Here is a 16,702-nt window from a genome sequence, read left to right on the forward strand (position 1 = left end):
AAACTTTGAGATATAAGCTAATTCTCTGGTATGGCTAAATTCAGTACTGGATTGCTGTTTAGTTAACTTTCAACTTTCTAAATGCTTTGCACAACTTATGCTCTACATTTCTAGAAAAATACTTTTATTTTCTTATTATCTGTTGGCACAGTGGTACTGTATGTATTAATGAACATTATTTCTTATGACAGTAGATTGAATCTTTAGTCAAGTCATAGCGTCATGATAAATGCCACATGTCCAAAACATGCATTATTCTAGTCATGTGCATCTGTCATGTACAAACAGCTATATATTTGGTGGGAAAGTCAATTTAATATCAAAAGCATCGGTTCAAGGTCAGCCATAGAAAAAGCATGGGGTGCCATTCAAGCGTGGGAATGACACTTACTCGGGCAGACCGAGAACTTTTTTCCACTCGCTGCAAGGAGAGAGGGCTGGAGGCGGATCGATAATGAAAAACCCAAAAGAAGCTATTGGCAAAAGAGATGAGGGTTTTAGTTAGGCAGACTTGAATTGAAATTGATTTGTCAAGCACTGGTAATTCCATAGGTTGTCAGCAATGCTATAATTAGATGTGAAACAGCACCTTAGCAAATCTGACAGGATAACCTTTGCAAGTCCACATAATTCACAGGCGGCAGAGGTGACCCTCAGTGAGTCAGCTCTGACTTCTGAATATCCTGATCAACAAATGCAAAGCAATACTGTAACACAAAATCAAAAACGGAAGCAATAAATAAATAAATGAACGACACAATCAGTTAATAAAACACATTTACATGTATGCCATAGTTTTAAAGTTAGTATAAAATACACACAAAACGAATGATATGAAATGAAACGGAACCAGTTGTTTTTCCAGAATGTGAAATGTGAACTGTTTCGACCCAATAAATATACTTTTCAGGTCATACAAGGCGCTTTTTGCTCCTCCAGCTATATGTTTCCCTTTTGAATCACTGTTGCTATGGTTACCAAGTACAAAACCTAAAGCTATGGTCCCAGAAAACTGTTTTAGAAAACTGAATTTTGCTTGCTGGAAAACCAGAATGATTGGCAAGTATGACCGGTGTGCTGGATTCTCATTTTTCATTTTCATATTTCCCCTATATATATATCACCCTTATATTTCATAAGGGTGGTAGTAGCCTAGTGGGTAACACACTCGCCTATGAACCAGAAGACCCGGGTTCGAATCCAAATTACTGCCATTGTTAGTTTGTTAGTTTGCATGATCCTGCCTGTCAAACAACAGCAATTACCGGGTCCTTTACAAGCTGTGGTCACTCTGTGTGCACTCAGACATTCTTCCAAGAGAAATCTTGGAACTTATCAAGTTCCATAATGAATAAAATGATGGAGACTTGTATCTGGCTGCCAAGGTTGTTCATTGACAGAGTGGAACATCATCATGTTATGTTAGGAAAAAGAATAATCGATAATGCAAACATGCAAAATGTCAGTCAGCGCAATCCATCCCACACAAACCAATTTTAATTTCGATCTAATTTCATTAGTTCAAAAAGCATTAGGAGATGAATTATGAAGAGATTACTGTTTAGGATGTGTTTGCATGACACAGATTAGATGCTAATTTGTACGTGTTGCATGTTGTCATGTCACAATTTCACCAGAGATGCTGAAGGAAACTATTTCATTAAAAGTGTAATAGTTGGCAAACTATTTAAGATTTTTGACATAATTAGATGGAATTACATTTACTCAAATACTCATGAAGCATCTTAGTGCTGATTAGACAGATTTGGTAATGATCTCTTGTGGCAGTGATCATGTAATTGTATGTGATGGGAATTTTTTTAGTTTTCCATAAAGATTAGCGGTCTATATAAAATTTTATCCAGGGTTTAACATTCCCTGGACATTTTGCAACTTGCTATAAATCTTCTGTTTTGTCCCTAAACTTACAATGTTCCAGTATGCTATTAACCAAGCCATTAGACTGCAGAACAGATGTTCATTTAATATGAGTTGGCATAGCACGACACTTTAAAGAGGCAGAATTGAAATTTCGCCTAATTTTTCGTTGCAGTCTGAATCGAGTCTGGCCTTATATCAGCCCGTCGCATCACCTTCTGTTAACCCCATTTGTTATTATGCCCTGGCAAGGCTGGTGAACCAAATTGAGATCCATGTTGCCTCATGCAATTGTATGCATTGATTAGGCAAGCATTGCTGACATGCATAAAATCCCAGTTTCTTGGGCCTTCACTCTGGCCCTTAAACTGGTGCAGCTAAAAATGTTCAGATGTTGTGTGGGTAGTTTTTAAAGAAAAACAAGCTTGAAAAGATTACAATTTAGTTAAAATTGAGCGCAGGCTTTGGCAGACTCCAAAGATCTGAGAAGCGGAAAAGCTTCACTTCTATCACTTTTGGTGAGAAATCCACATTCCACAGAAATTTTTTTAAATCAGAGTTGACTGAATGCAAAGGTCGACTTGGACGTCCAACAAGCAATTTGATGTGAGGTCTACAATGAGATTCTTGTCTTGGTTTCCTCTTTCCTGTCAAAGAACCAATATCGCACCTCTCTCATGTTTAGTGGGGTCTACTATAATGACAACTTGACAATGTCTTAAGAATGACCACATTTCTAAATTAAACCTCCCTCCAAGTCTGGTGTTAATATTATATTCATCTAGACAGCAAAACTTTGGGTTCTTAACACTGAGGCAGGACTGACAGCATTAAAACTTTCAGATATTAACAGGCTAGGACGATTCAGAGCATCACAGTCAAAAGTAAACAAGTATGAGGAGGGTGCATCCGGTGAGCTGCGGTACATTTCAAATTTGGAAGCTGCACATGGCACAGAGCTCATATTTACAAAAGACTTTCCACGTTAATTACAAATTTAATGTGATTGCTTGGTGGATTTCTACGCGGAATGAAATTAGCCGGCTTTGGCATGGGTGCAGAATGAAGACCTTCGCCACCATCTTAAATTCACTTGCTCCTTGCCAGCATCGCACACTCATTTTTTAGCGGCACTTGCAAACAATCCCGTTTCATTTTACATTTAGACGACGCCGTTGTTTTTATGCTGCCCTAAATGAGTTCAGCCCGGTGGCTCGCGTTGCCTTTTAGTCAGCCGGCCTCGATAAATGCGGCGGATTTGCATAGTGCTTCCGGCGGGCTGGGATGAATCACTGTCGGGCCACAATCAACCACAGGCCACAGAGGCAAACCATAGCGGCGCAGCTCCCTAAAGCCCCAGCTCAGAGCGTGTGGCCCAGTTCGGCATCCCGGCCCGGCTTTCACATACCTGGAGCAGTTTTACCTAATGAGCTGCTTCACTTGAAGCGGACCGTCCTAATTGGAACCTTTGCCAGGGAAAAAAAAACAGTCTGAAGTGTCCAAGGAGTGCCAGCTTGTTTTGTGCCTTTTCCTCAAGACAGCAACGCCAGCCACTCCGGTGGCCTAGAACGTCGACCACAGATTGCGGAGCAGACAGCCTGTAAAGTTGGTAAAGCCTGAATCGTTGGCTGAATCGCAGGGTCAGTTGCGCTTCTTTCCTCTACCATCTCGGCTGAAGTGTGATGTACAGACAAGTCTTGCTCTCGGTTCGGTTAGTTTAGGTTACCTAACCTAACCTAACCTAACCTCTACTGATGTCACATGATTCATAGATCTCCTCAAAATACTAACAGACATGTTCCTGGTGTTCATCGTCTAAGATCGTAAGGTTCTGTGCAGGATATTTGGGGGGATGTTTGAGGGGCTTTTCTGATAATGATGAATAGTAAAAAGGCGTAGTAACCTCGCAGGGATTTCCATTACGCAAGCTCAATTTCTTCCCATGCTCTCGTTATCCATCTAGCCAGACTGGTTGATAATTATGCTCCATTGTACAGTACGGAAAAGCACAGCAAGGCGTGTCTACGTTTCCTCCATAACTGAGAATGATAGTGTTTGCTATGCAGTAATCCCAGACGGGCCATGCAATGGACTCCCGGGCTCCATATGTACATAGGTCGGCGTTATCTGCAGAAGGAGCCACCCGGAAAAAAAATATTTGAGTTCAAATCCAAGTGTTGGAAAAAAGATGTAAATTTCTCACATGTTGGCAAGGCTTTTGGCGATGAGGAAACTCAAGAGCAAGGTTAACACCATAAAACACACCTTCCTGTTTCGTTCTACAAAGACCTGTTCTCAAAGATTCTGCAGTGGTTAGACACGTTGTGCAATTTCTTTTGAGACCGTAGAAGATCGCTGTTGATGAAATGAGTATTCTTTCATTTAGTAAGGGCACAATAATCAGAATGATTAATGCAAGTGCGAGGGGTTTAAAAAGTTTTCTATATTTTCCACCATTTCCTTAATGTGGAATTTGAATGCACAACCCACAGGCTCTGGGGTTATGCTTTCTAGTGTATTTCTGAATTGCTGAAATAGTCAATCAAGGGGTAAAAAAAGAAAACCCTTAGGCGATAGGGTAATTATTCCATTAACAATGAAATGCTGGGAATTCCTTTAATTGGGGTGCCACAGGGCTCAGTGCTTAGACCGCTTCTGTTGTTACTCGGTACATTCTGTCAGGCTATAGTTCTCCTGATAGTGTTCTAGACTTACCTCATTTCACCAGTGCTAAAGTTCTTAAATTTTTTGTTGCTTTCAGCATTTCATGTTCAGAAGAGTTGAACAATTTCTCAGCCCGGGCGGGGTGCCAACCCACCATTCACTCACACCTAAAGACAATTCAGTCACCAATTCACCTAATGTGGGAGGAAACCAGAGAACCCAAAGGAGACCTGTGACCAACGAGGGTACAGCCTCCACACACACAAGGTCCAGGCAGCAATTCAAACTTACAACCTTGAAGGTCTGACGCCATGTCACTAGCCACTTCTAGTGACAGTCATGTTAAAATGTTGTACCTGCCAAGCAGATGTTAACCGTATTGCACCTATTAATTCCATCCCAATACAATAATGTTTTATAGTGATTCCACTGTGAGGTATATTTACAGGTCATATTGGCCCTGCCTTGTAAATGTATCGTCCTGCATAGGTTGGGACAATATTTCAAAAGGCCCACAAATGCTCTCACAGAAATGAATGCACAACGCACTGAAAGGCCCATCAGATTTTTTTATCGTGTGCTTCTAGATACCCACAATCCACCCCTTCACAATCTGCATCTGCTCACCCAAGCGAGGGTCACATGGAAGCTGGAGCTCATCCCAGCAAACACTGAGGGCTAGACAGGAACAAGTCCTGGACTGGGTCCCAGTTCTCTCTCTCTTACATACACACACACACACACACACACACACACACACATCTATCTAGAACAGAGACGCTCAATCCCCTTATTTCAAGCACCACTGCCAGTACATTAGTGTAGCCTAATTTAGCTGATTATTAACAATTGAATTATGCATGCAGCAGGTTGCTAAATGTAGTATTTCGCTACTTCCAACCACTTCCCTCACCAATGAGGTTGAAGCAATTACAGAACTCAGCTGGATTAGTACAAGGTTTGCAACTGGATTTCCGTTTCTACTTTTTACTACTGCAAACTTGATTGTGCGTGGCCTTAAATAGTACATTGAAACAAAAACTCCCGCTGAGCGTAGCTGTCGAGTTTTTCTGCTATTCCACAAGTTCGTCTTTTTGCTTAGATGGCCCTTTGTTCTGTTGGGCTTCGTAGCTGCAAAAGAGGATTTTAGCTGTAGCTATTCTGATATCTGATGTAGGATTTAAAATATCTGTACAAACGGTATTTTGAAATAATGAAAATTTAATGAAATATTTTTATGGTATTTATCAGATGCAGGTACAGCCCCCGTGTGGAGTTCTGTACTTAACAAAAAAAGGTGAAATAAGTGAAAACATGTTTTATATTCTAGTTTCTTTGCTCTGATTACTGCTTTGCACACTCTTGGCATTCTCTCGATGCTTCTCCAACAGTCTGGAAGGAGTTCCCAGAGGTGTTTAACACTTGTTGGTCCAGCTCACCCCAAACCATCTCAACTGGGTTCAGGTCCGGTGACTGTGGAGGCCAGGTCTCCACTTTTTGTTAAGTACAGAACTCCACATGTGTTCATTCATAGTTTTGATGCCTTCAGTGAGAATCTACCAACGTAAATGGTCATGAAGATAAAGAAAACACGTCGAATGAGGAGGTGTCCAAACTTTTGGCCTGTACTGTACATTAATTTTTATATATATATATATATATATATATATATATAAGGATTTTAATATATTTCATCATTCCCTCGTTTCACTAGGTGGCAGCATTGCTTCGTCAGAACTCGAACTTTCTGGCATCTCTGCTGTTCTTGCTGTTGCAGGAACACCTCTGCGTAATTCGCTTCTCTCTCTAATCTGCATCGATTAATTATAGTCCCCCTTTTATACAGTTTGGTCTACACTGATATTTTGTACACCGGTGAAATGATCTAATCACAGGCGTCACAACGAGAGCAGCAAAAAAAACCAAAAAACTTTATTCTAAATGATCTGCGCCAGAAAGTGTTTGGTTGTCTGTGGACACATCCCACAAGTAGCAGAGGCAAACTTGGCCCAAATGAACCCAGGTCACCTCTAATAAAGCCACCAGGCGCAAGTGGAGTCCGCGCAAGTGACGCACCTTCACAAACCGCGAAATAAATCCCCACGCTTGTCTTTTATTTGAATTGTTATATATTTATATATATTTCTGTGTCGCAGGACACCCCCAACCGCCCCCGCACCCCTCATTTGCCTCCCCCGCCGCCCGCGTTACGCGCCGCTTGGCGCTTGGCGTCGCCGTTTGACGCCGCCCGCGGCGGGACCGAAGCCCCGCAGCCGAAGTTCTTTTTTCCCCTGCGAGGACGAGACGTGATGGTCGAGTCCGGCTCTCCCTCCGCCGCGATCGGAACCGCCTGCTCTCCTCCTCCTCCTCCTCCTCCTCCTCTTCCTCCCCGGCTCCTCTCCAGTCCGCTCCAGCGGCCCTGCCCGGTGATATGAGCGCAGCGGCGGCGGCCGCGTCCCCGCACCACACGCGTCACGCCAGCGTTCGGACCGCGCCGGAGCTCTGCGCCGCGGAATAGCAGCGGACATGGCCGTGATGGGGGATTTTAAACACGTCCTGCTGACATTCGCGGGTCTGATCACCGCCGCCAACGGTGAGTAACAAAAAGAGGAATTAAAAAAAAAAAAGCGCACCGACCCCGACGTCTTTTTTTTTTTTTTTAATAATGATTATTGCGCGATTATTCGAACCGTCCCTGTCGCGATTCGGACTTTTCCATAAACTTGACCATTACGATGTGTGTGTGTGGGTATATATAAATATATATATTTGTCCTCTGCTCGGTGGACGTGGCGCTTTTCGCGACGCGACACGCTGGGAATGAACTGGTTAAACGGGCTTTTAATGCCTGGATATCTGGGTACGTGTGCGCACCACATCGGAGCGTCTGACTCACTCGCGTTACATTTCTTGCGCATAATTGCGCACACGATGGATGATACCAGATTTTCTTTTATATTTGATCCTGGAGTGGAAATAACGCGTATTATAAACAGTAGTAATAATAATAATAATAAGCATTAGTAATAAATAAGACGAGGGACCTGAAAGTTTATCTGCCCGGTCGGTGGGAAGTGATGGGGGGCCTTTGGAGACATGATTCAGCCCGGTCCGTGGGATCCGTGGGATCGGTTGGATCCGTGGGTCTTTCTACCCTCCAGCTGTACTGCGCTTCGTATTTTTTATTCCGATAATCTCTCCGCGCCGGGCGCCCGTCTGCGTCCGTCTCCAGCCGCGCAGGAGCTCACCAGGCGCCGAACTCGAACCGATGCGCGATGTCCAGTGCGTGGAAGGTCGTCTATTTTATCACAGCCACCATGTGCCAGTGTGCCAGTGTTTTATTTGGCTTTTATTCCCCTTCAGCCCCTCAACGCAGTACATTCCCATTTCACTTTAGTCGAATACGTTGCGCCGACGCGCTGCTGTGCCACGGAATCCCACCCGCCAATATAGAGCAATTTATCGACGTGGAATTTCATCAACACACGCCGGTTAATGCATCAGTTGTCGGATGCCGGAGGATCCATGGCAACTGATGCTGTGCAGAACTTGTCCATGCATGCTCCATATATGACCACCGCACAGCAGCGGATCAATATGGTCACCGATATTACTTTATTCATCACGTGTCATGTCCAGGGGAAACTTAGGCACTTGTGCTGAAGGTCAGAAGCTGTATTTCCATTCGATTTGGGGACCAGGCCAGGATTTGTCCACAGGACGCGTGTCAGCACGTTTGAGGGGTTGTCCAGCTCCGGAGCGCCTGAGGGCCGCAGTCCGGGGGTCCCGGTCCTGCGATTCCGCCACGCCCGTCGTTTGCGTCTCTTTTTTCCCTTTTTAAAGGACACGCTTTTCAGAGGCATTAGTGATGCTGCGGGCGCGTCGACCGCTTCCCAACTTCGTAAAGGAATCATTAGTTTTGTCACCGTTAATGACAATGACTGCTGCTGCTCCTTGTTCAAAGGCACGCGGGGATTTTGAAGGGACGAGTACTAATTAATCTCGTCCTATTGGACAGGATGCTTTAAAAATGATTTATTTTAAGTACACCTCCATGCCACTTATTGGCTGTCTGGCTTTGCCATGTAGATTTCCGGCTGGGGGCCCCGAAGGTGGTACGGGGTACTGGGTGTCAGGTGGCTTCGACGCCTCATATACACGAATAACGTAATGATGGTGGGGTACAGTGAATTTTTGAAATTGAATGCAAAAATAACACCGATTGGGATTTTATTTTACGAAATTGAACATGTCATTGCACGGCATCGTTTTCAACTCATCCACAGGTAGTTGGCAGCGCGAACGTGGATCTTTCGGCTTGTTTCCCTGTAGCTGGTGACTATCAGTTCGCACGGTGACACCTCCACGGTTGTGAGTTCGAATCCCGGCTCGGACCGCGTGTGGGCAGAGTTACCAGAGTTACGTGCTGTTCCCGCGTTTCCTCGGGCTCTCCAGAAATTTGCAGAGTGAGTGTGAAAGTGAAGTGATTGTGAAACTATGCAGCACGACACACGGTGACACAACGAAATGTGTCCTCTGCATTTAACCCATCACTCCTGGTGAGAAGTGGGCATCATGACAGGCGCCCGGGGACCAGTGTGTGGGGACGGCGCTTTGCTCAGTGGCACCTTGGCGGATCGGGATTCGAACCGGCAACCTTCTGATTACAGGGCCACTTCCTTAACCACTAGGCCACCGCTGCCCCTTGAGTGTGGCATGTGTGTTCTCCCCGGGGTGGACTAGCGGCCCCTCCAGGACGGGCTCTGGCAGCCGGGATCATGGGTTTTAAGCGTTTATGGAACGCGAGCGAGTTGAGAATAATTGAGGAGCGGTCCGTGGTGATTTCCATTTAAAGGACCACATTCCACACAAATGTGCCCGTTTAAACAAAGTCCACCACCTCCTGAAAATATTATCATGATGTCAACCAGCGATAACGGCATAAAAGCAGTTGTAGGTCACAAGTAGCCATGGGCAATGAGGTGGAAGCCAAAAGCATGCAGATGCTTTCGCAGAAAATAGAAACAAGGCGAGCGTTCAAAGCGTTGCATAATTACCCCCAAAAAGAGCACGGCCTGCCATCTTTTTATGCACTGCACAAAGACAAAAAAAGCACAGAGCTTTTCCAACTGCCAACCGTAAGTATGCTTTTCTTGTGGTTTATCTCTTGTTCATCTGTTATTTCGTGTGACATGCAAGGTCTTTAGTTTCTGCGCAGGGACCCCGCTCACGTGTGCAGCCGGTTAACTCATTTGCATTTCAAAGCGGGCGGAGTCAGCGAAATCAAGCCGCTTTTCCATCTATTAATGTGATTTTAAGGTTATGGAGATCAGGGGATCGCGGGATGGCTCTCGGTTCAGCAAAACGTGCATTTGAATCAGCCTTGCTCAGGTTTGGCACGGTGCGCAGGGTGTAATGATGCTAAATTGTTCCTCTTCGGCCCCCCACACCCCCCACAAAACGGGCGACTGTTTTACTCTCTTGCGCACGCTGTGCATGGCAGACGTTGCAGCATCGCACAAAATGACTGATGAGTCCCTGTATTAGAGGGGCAGCAGCTGAGACACCCACAGATCACATGATTCATTAGCAGCACATGAGGCATGAGTGAGTAAAAGCCTGCCTGGTCCAAAAAAAACCCAAAAAAACCTGTATTGTATCTAACATTCAATATGAATATCAATAATAGGGTGGTTGTAGCCTAGCGGGTAACACGCTCGCCTATGAACCAGAAGACCCATCGTGTCCCTGAGCAAGACACTTTACCCTGAGTGTCCCCAGGGGGGGACTGTCCCTGTAACTACTGACTGTAAGTCGCTCTGGATAAGGACGTCTGGTAAATGCTGTAAAATGTAAATATGAACTTGCTGATTGATCAGGATCAGGGTTTCAATGCATGAAGGAGCACAGCAGTTGACCTGCGCAGTTCATGCTGGGATCGTGCCCTGATTGGGTTAGTGACACCTCGCTGGAACCAGTCTCCGCCTACTCCAATACGCCCCGCGCCCGCGCCCCTGACGTCCAATTTGAGAGTCTTCTGAGCCGAACGTTGTATGCTGAGCAGTCGACCTGTTCGGCAATACGGAACGCGTCTGATGCGTCCGGTGAATCGGTGTGACAAGTTTAGACACGTCGCTGTGGCCGGGCCGCTGATGGATGCGAAACCCTCTCTGACAGTTGACGGAAAGTCATTAACCACGGCGAGCGAATGTTCCGCCTGTCGGGGACTTGTTTTTGTCATTCATTTGAACATTAATTGGCATTGCGTCATGAATAATAATAAAAATACATGTAATAAGTATTTTAAGCCAATGCAGCTTTCGCACGTATATGCGCTTCATATAAATATTGATCTTGACGTGGATGAAAAGGCTAAACATGCTTTAACCCGCGGTTTTGAGAGCGCGAATGGCCTATTCGTCAAATCCGTCACTCTTGGGTGGCGTGTGGCCTAATTGTTCCATTCAGCGAGACGCGGCGGGCCCAATCAGTGCCACTGTTTCCCGCCGGTGATCCGAGCCTACCAGCAGAGGAACGTTCCAGCTGCATCCCAACGTTCCAATCACGGGAGTCATTCAGTCGGTCACATGCGTGGACGTGAAGGCATCTGCTTCCAATGGCGATAGTAAATGGACTAAATTTAGTCACATTCGAAGCAAATCTCGAGGGGGGCTTGGCGCTGCCTCAACCCATTAGCCGGATTGCAATAAATATGCTTTCTGAAGGGTGCGGGTGTGATATTCCGTAGATTTTATTACCCAACGGGAGATGTAATACCTATATAAAACCGCCGAGGCACGAAGGTTTAACCCGAATCCCACATTTTAACTCTTAGAATCCCGAAATAAAGCGTTTTTTTTCTCTTCTTATCGGAAGTGCCTGTTACGTGATGCTACATTTACCCTGTAATGGGGAATAGACTCAACACATGCTCGTCACGTCATTCGGAGACGCTGAGAGGCGATAAGGATATGTAATTATCTCGAAAGGCATCGCAGAGGCATTCTAATTGGCGCGTTTTCCGTTTGTCAGTCAGAAGGAGACTTTGCTGAGTTTGCAGCGAAGCTCCCTGGCTCGGGTGGAGGGACTCCAGAAGAGTCGCGTCCAGCATCGGAGCGGAATGGGGGGTAACTGTATTAACAGGTTAGAAGGCGGGGGGGGCGGTGTCTTACAGAATGCTCCGGGTAAATGCCAGGAACCTGATCAAAATTCTCCAAAGGGCAGAAGATTGCCAGAAATAGGCATTAGCAGATGCTCAGCAGGTGACATTTACCTTCGGAAGGTGGATTTACCACACAATTTTGTCCCATGCAAACTCTGGGGAGTGCGAGGTGCAATCTTAAACCCGAGAAATGTCTGTTTTGGGGCAGAGGGGGACCTCTTCTAGCTGTGAACTAGACCCACCTTGCTCTTTTCTTTTATTCGGAGCCGCAGTCACGTTTATTCGCTGAAATAATCAAAGGAGCCTTATGAGATTCTGTTTTTTTTCTGATTCTTTTTTTTGGGTCTATATATGGGTGGTATTTGATCCCAGCTGACTTTATTTTTTTAATTCAAAAACAGTGTCACAGGTAATCTCCTCCTCCTCCTCCTCCTCCTCCACCCAGCCCTCATCCCACATCCCGGCACTCTTTCTGTCTCCCCCTCCCTCCCTTCTGCTCCTGCCATGTAGGCCTACGGAAACCAGTGCAAGGCCCGCTTTCATCTCAGCCACTGCGCCATTGCCTTACTTATGCTTCAACGAATTCTAGAATGGTGATAATATATCAAACAGCGGTGTAAATAAAATAGGCCCAAAAAATACTCAAAACCATAAAACCCTCAGAATCAAATCCTCTTTATTGCATAGTAATTAAATGTTATTAATGCAGGATTTATAATGTTTGTGTGTGTGTGTATGTGTGTGTGTGTGTGTATCTATCTATCTATCTATCTATCTATCTATCTATCTATCTATCTATCTATCTATCTATCTATCTATCTATATATATATATATATATATATATATATATATATACACACACACACACACACACACACACACACACGCTGTACTTTGTACATATGACAATAAACTTCAACCTCAACCTCATATATATATCATTATAGGTTCTAATACCATGGTTAATAACAACTGAGCACTTTTTTTTCATGATAGGTTTATTTAAAAAAAAATTAAATAGAACTGATGCAAATTTATGCAAACTGAGTAACTTTGGCTCATTTTCTGTGAAGATCATAAAACACATATATGTCATTTGTCAATGACTTCACACTGTTAATGCACTACATACTACACACTCCAGCACATGTAGTCCTGGTCCTAATCTGTCAAACCTAATTTGTCATGTATTTCAAGTGTACATGTGCTGCTAATGTCTGTTCTTCATGCACTATTCCATGTCCATGTGCAATATTATATTTTATTACCTAAGGACTGTTTTGTCCCCACTCGCCCGCCGGGCCACCAGAGGGCGCCGGAGGTGAACTCGCCAACCCGGAAGGTCCTTAAATAGCTGAAGGTTCTCGGTCATCCATGGTTATCTCAAAAGAGGTTATTTCACTGGCAACTGGACTTGTTATGGATCCTTGACAACGTTTCGCCCTTCCATTCCAGAGGGCCTTCTCAAGTCTGATCAATAAAGTCCAGTTGCCTGTGAAATAACCTGTTTTGAGATAAACGTCCCTAACAACAGACATTAGAAAAGGGCAACGAAAAGCAGGAACGATCGTGAACTCATTCGTTGATATGAATTCAGGTTTGGACTAAACTTCTGGCTTCTGGACTAAACTTCTGCTTCTTGTTTACTCTCGATCGCCCACGATTCCAGCCGCGGCTTACGAGTACCCCCACCCTCCTTCACCCCAATTAGAGCCCAAGCGGCAACGTTCCAAGCCCACCGCGCCAGCCGCCAGTGCGCCCTACGTTCTCGTTCCTGATGTGTTTACTTTCTCAATTCACTTTTCACTTCCACATTTACATTTACAGCATTTACCAGACACCCTTATCCAGAGCGACTTACAGTCAGTAGTTACAGGGACAGTCCCCCCCTGTAGACACTTGCTCAGGGACACGATGGTAGTAAGTGGGATTTGAACCTGGGTCTTCTGGTTCATAGGTGAGCGTGTTACCCACTAGGCTACTACCACCCACATGCCAAACAACTGCTAATGAAATCGATGCAGTTAAACTTTTACATTTAGAAAGACGTTTAGTGGCTCTCCCTTGCGTTTTGTCTTTGACAGTTGAAGTTGATACAGAGGCAGTGGTGCGCTTATTTTATGATATTAGTTAATATTTGAACATTCGCGAATTAAAAGGTGACTCAGCAGCATGCAGCACTGGGACAAGGAGGCCAGTGTGGAAGTTGCATGCTGGGTACTTTTCATTTTCTCATCCTGGGCTTCATATCTGGTGCTCTCATTTTCTCCCATATAGTTCAGTGGTTTTGCAGGCAGCTATTAAAAATCTTACCTTCTTTATTACACTCACTGAGGTTTATAAAAATGTTGTATTACAACCGCACACACGCACTCGTTTATGTCTAATGCTGTGTGTGCATTGGTGTGATCACAGAGGAAGTGCTGTTTCAGTAAACCTCGAACCTTGAAAAATGGACAGGTCAGGAGATGACCTGCTCAGTTCCCCGGTTACAAAGAGTGCCTCCGCTATACGGCCACTGACGGTGCAGTGCTTTATGTTTGCACAGATCCATTTTATAGCTCAAGTTCGGGTTTTCTTGTCATGCAACACACACAATGGAAAGAATGGATGGAAAGAATTCTGCGACAATGCAGCAGTACTGCAGACGTGGCTGCCAGTTCATTGTACACTATACGGTATGTCGAGTATGTGGTGTGTATATTTGATGCAAAATTACTTGTACCATGAATACTGTTACCAATATACATAGTTTGTGCGCAAGTAGTATTAATGTCCCATGTGCTCTCTATCCTCCCAAAATACACGCTGTTCAATCACGTTATTCCAATACTTGAAATTCATAAGCATGGATAAACTCATTTCCCCCCTGAATCAGTCTGAAATGCTGTCGAAACGCTGCGAGGGAGAGAAAACATGCAGCAAAATGAATCCTTTAGTTGTGCCATGCAAGCAAAGGGCCAATTCACACTATGCTGATCATGCATTCACAAGCCAGTACCGGTCCGTTCTGTATTGTTTCCGGTGCTGGTTTCTGGGAATTATATGTGGGTCTGTGTGGTTGTGTAGATGCTTGTGAGAACACATCAGCATGACACAGATTCCAAGGCTTTTTCACCGTGATCGTGCCTACTTAAGTTTTTAGACGGTTTACCGTGGAGCTGCCCTGGCTGATCTTTGGTCCTCAGTTCACTGCCAACAAATGAATCGCCTGGAGCTGCAATCACAGATACGTTCAGGCTGGATCGCTGATTCAGGATTATGTAGGCGAAGGTCAAGGTGGGAACACGAGTTGCTTACACTGTCTGACATTCCTTTTTTTATCTATGCACGATTATCTCCGATTCATGTTCCAGTCAGTCAGCTCTTTCAGGCTTTTGCTCCCGGCCTGGGTTGCAATTGGCCACCTGCACTGGCCAGGCCAAACTCAATTAACCTATTGACTCGAATGTAAGAGAGCCTTGTGGTGGGGCAGTGGTGGCCTAGCGGTTAAGGAAGCGGCCCCGTAAGCAGAAGGTTGCCGGTTCAAATCCCGATCCGCCAAGGTGCCACTAAGCAAAGCACCGTCCCCACACACTGCTCCCCGGGTGCCTGTCATGGTGCCCACTGCTCACTCACTCAGGGTGATGGGATAAATGCAGAGGAGAAATTTCACTGTGTGCACCGTGTGCTGTGATGCTGTGTATCACATGTGACAATCACTTTACTTTGTCCAACAATGTCCAATATCTGTTCTAATCAAACATACAGTTTAACTAGACCATCATATTATGTGATGGTCCCTTTCCAGTTGTTTCTATCTGTCTACCGTAGCTTCTATTGACTGGTTCACAAAAGTGTAATATATATATATATATATATATATATATATATGTGTGTGTGTGTGTGTGTGTGTGTGTATGTGTGTGTGTATATATATATATATATATACACACACACACACACACACAGTACAGGCCAAAAGTTTGGACACACCTTCTAATTCAATGTGTTTTCTTTATTTTCATGACCATTTACATTGGGGTGACTGTGGAGGCCAGGTCTCCACTTTTTGTTAAGTACGTAACTCCACATGTGTTCATTCATAGTTTTGATGCCTTCAGTGAGAATCTACCAACGTAAATGGTCATGAATATAAAGAAAACACGCTGAATGAGAAGGTGTCTCCAAACATCTGGCCTGTACTATATATAAATAAAAAGATCAGCCAAACAGCCTTGAAGACGGCACTGACACCCCTGCTTCAGTGGATGCTTAACCCAAAGCCCTTTTCGCAGCATGAGGAAATGTGCCACTCGTATTTGTTAACATTATTTTGACATGCCACATCAACTTGAAATAACTAATGTTGAGCGCCAGGGTTTGGAAAATCACATTGCATGATTTGTCACGATTTGATCGCCTTTCTTTTCAAGTGTAATCGCACTTTGTAACAGTTTGCTGTCATTTCTCTCAAAAAAAGGACTTTTAAAAAAATGCATTTGCTTTGTCCAATGAAGCTACATCTGATAATGACACTTTTGCAGTGACATGTCTTTAAAGACTAGATGGACATTTAGTTGCTCCCCCTTCTGTATTCCGGTTGAAGTTGATACAGAGGCACTTTTTTCAATATGTTAATATTTGAATATTTGTGATTTAAAAGGTTGAGTGACTCAGCAACAAGCAGCACTGGACAAGTTGCCTGCTGGGTATTCTTCTCTCTGGGTTTTCTGCAGGTTCCCTCATTTTCTCCCATAATTCGATGATTTGCGGAAAGCTATTAATTATGTATGTATTTTAAGGTGTTTTTTTATTATATGATATGGTGATTTTGTAGAATATTTCAATTTTGGTGTACGTGAATGCAGATTGTTTCATTTCATTCTGAAGCAGCTACGTTGCATTACTCTCATCTCATCTATGGACCCTGTGGTAGAAGGACGCTGAAATGTCCACTGCGATTCTTGTTGGAAATGGCAGCTTTCTTACAGAAAGCAAAATTATTACCTGTTGCT

The 16,702-nt window shown here is 44.4% G+C and overlaps 1 protein-coding gene across 1 annotated transcript in view; it reads left to right on the forward strand.

Annotated features, from left to right (window-relative positions):
• The first annotated feature begins 6,754 nt into the window (after positions 1-6,754).
• Positions 6,755-16,702, forward strand: part of csmd1a (CUB and Sushi multiple domains 1a) — a 237,581-nt gene continuing 227,633 nt past the window's right edge. Inside the window, exon 1 of the mRNA XM_028987988.1 lies at positions 6,755-7,135. Within this exon, the coding sequence (XP_028843821.1) occupies positions 7,069-7,135 (67 nt within the window). The 5' untranslated portion in view covers positions 6,755-7,068. The remainder of the gene's footprint in view (positions 7,136-16,702) is intronic.

The sequence above is a fragment of the Denticeps clupeoides genome, chromosome 8 (assembly GCF_900700375.1).
Source record: "Denticeps clupeoides chromosome 8, fDenClu1.1, whole genome shotgun sequence".
Lineage (NCBI taxonomy): Eukaryota > Metazoa > Chordata > Actinopteri > Clupeiformes > Denticipitidae > Denticeps > Denticeps clupeoides.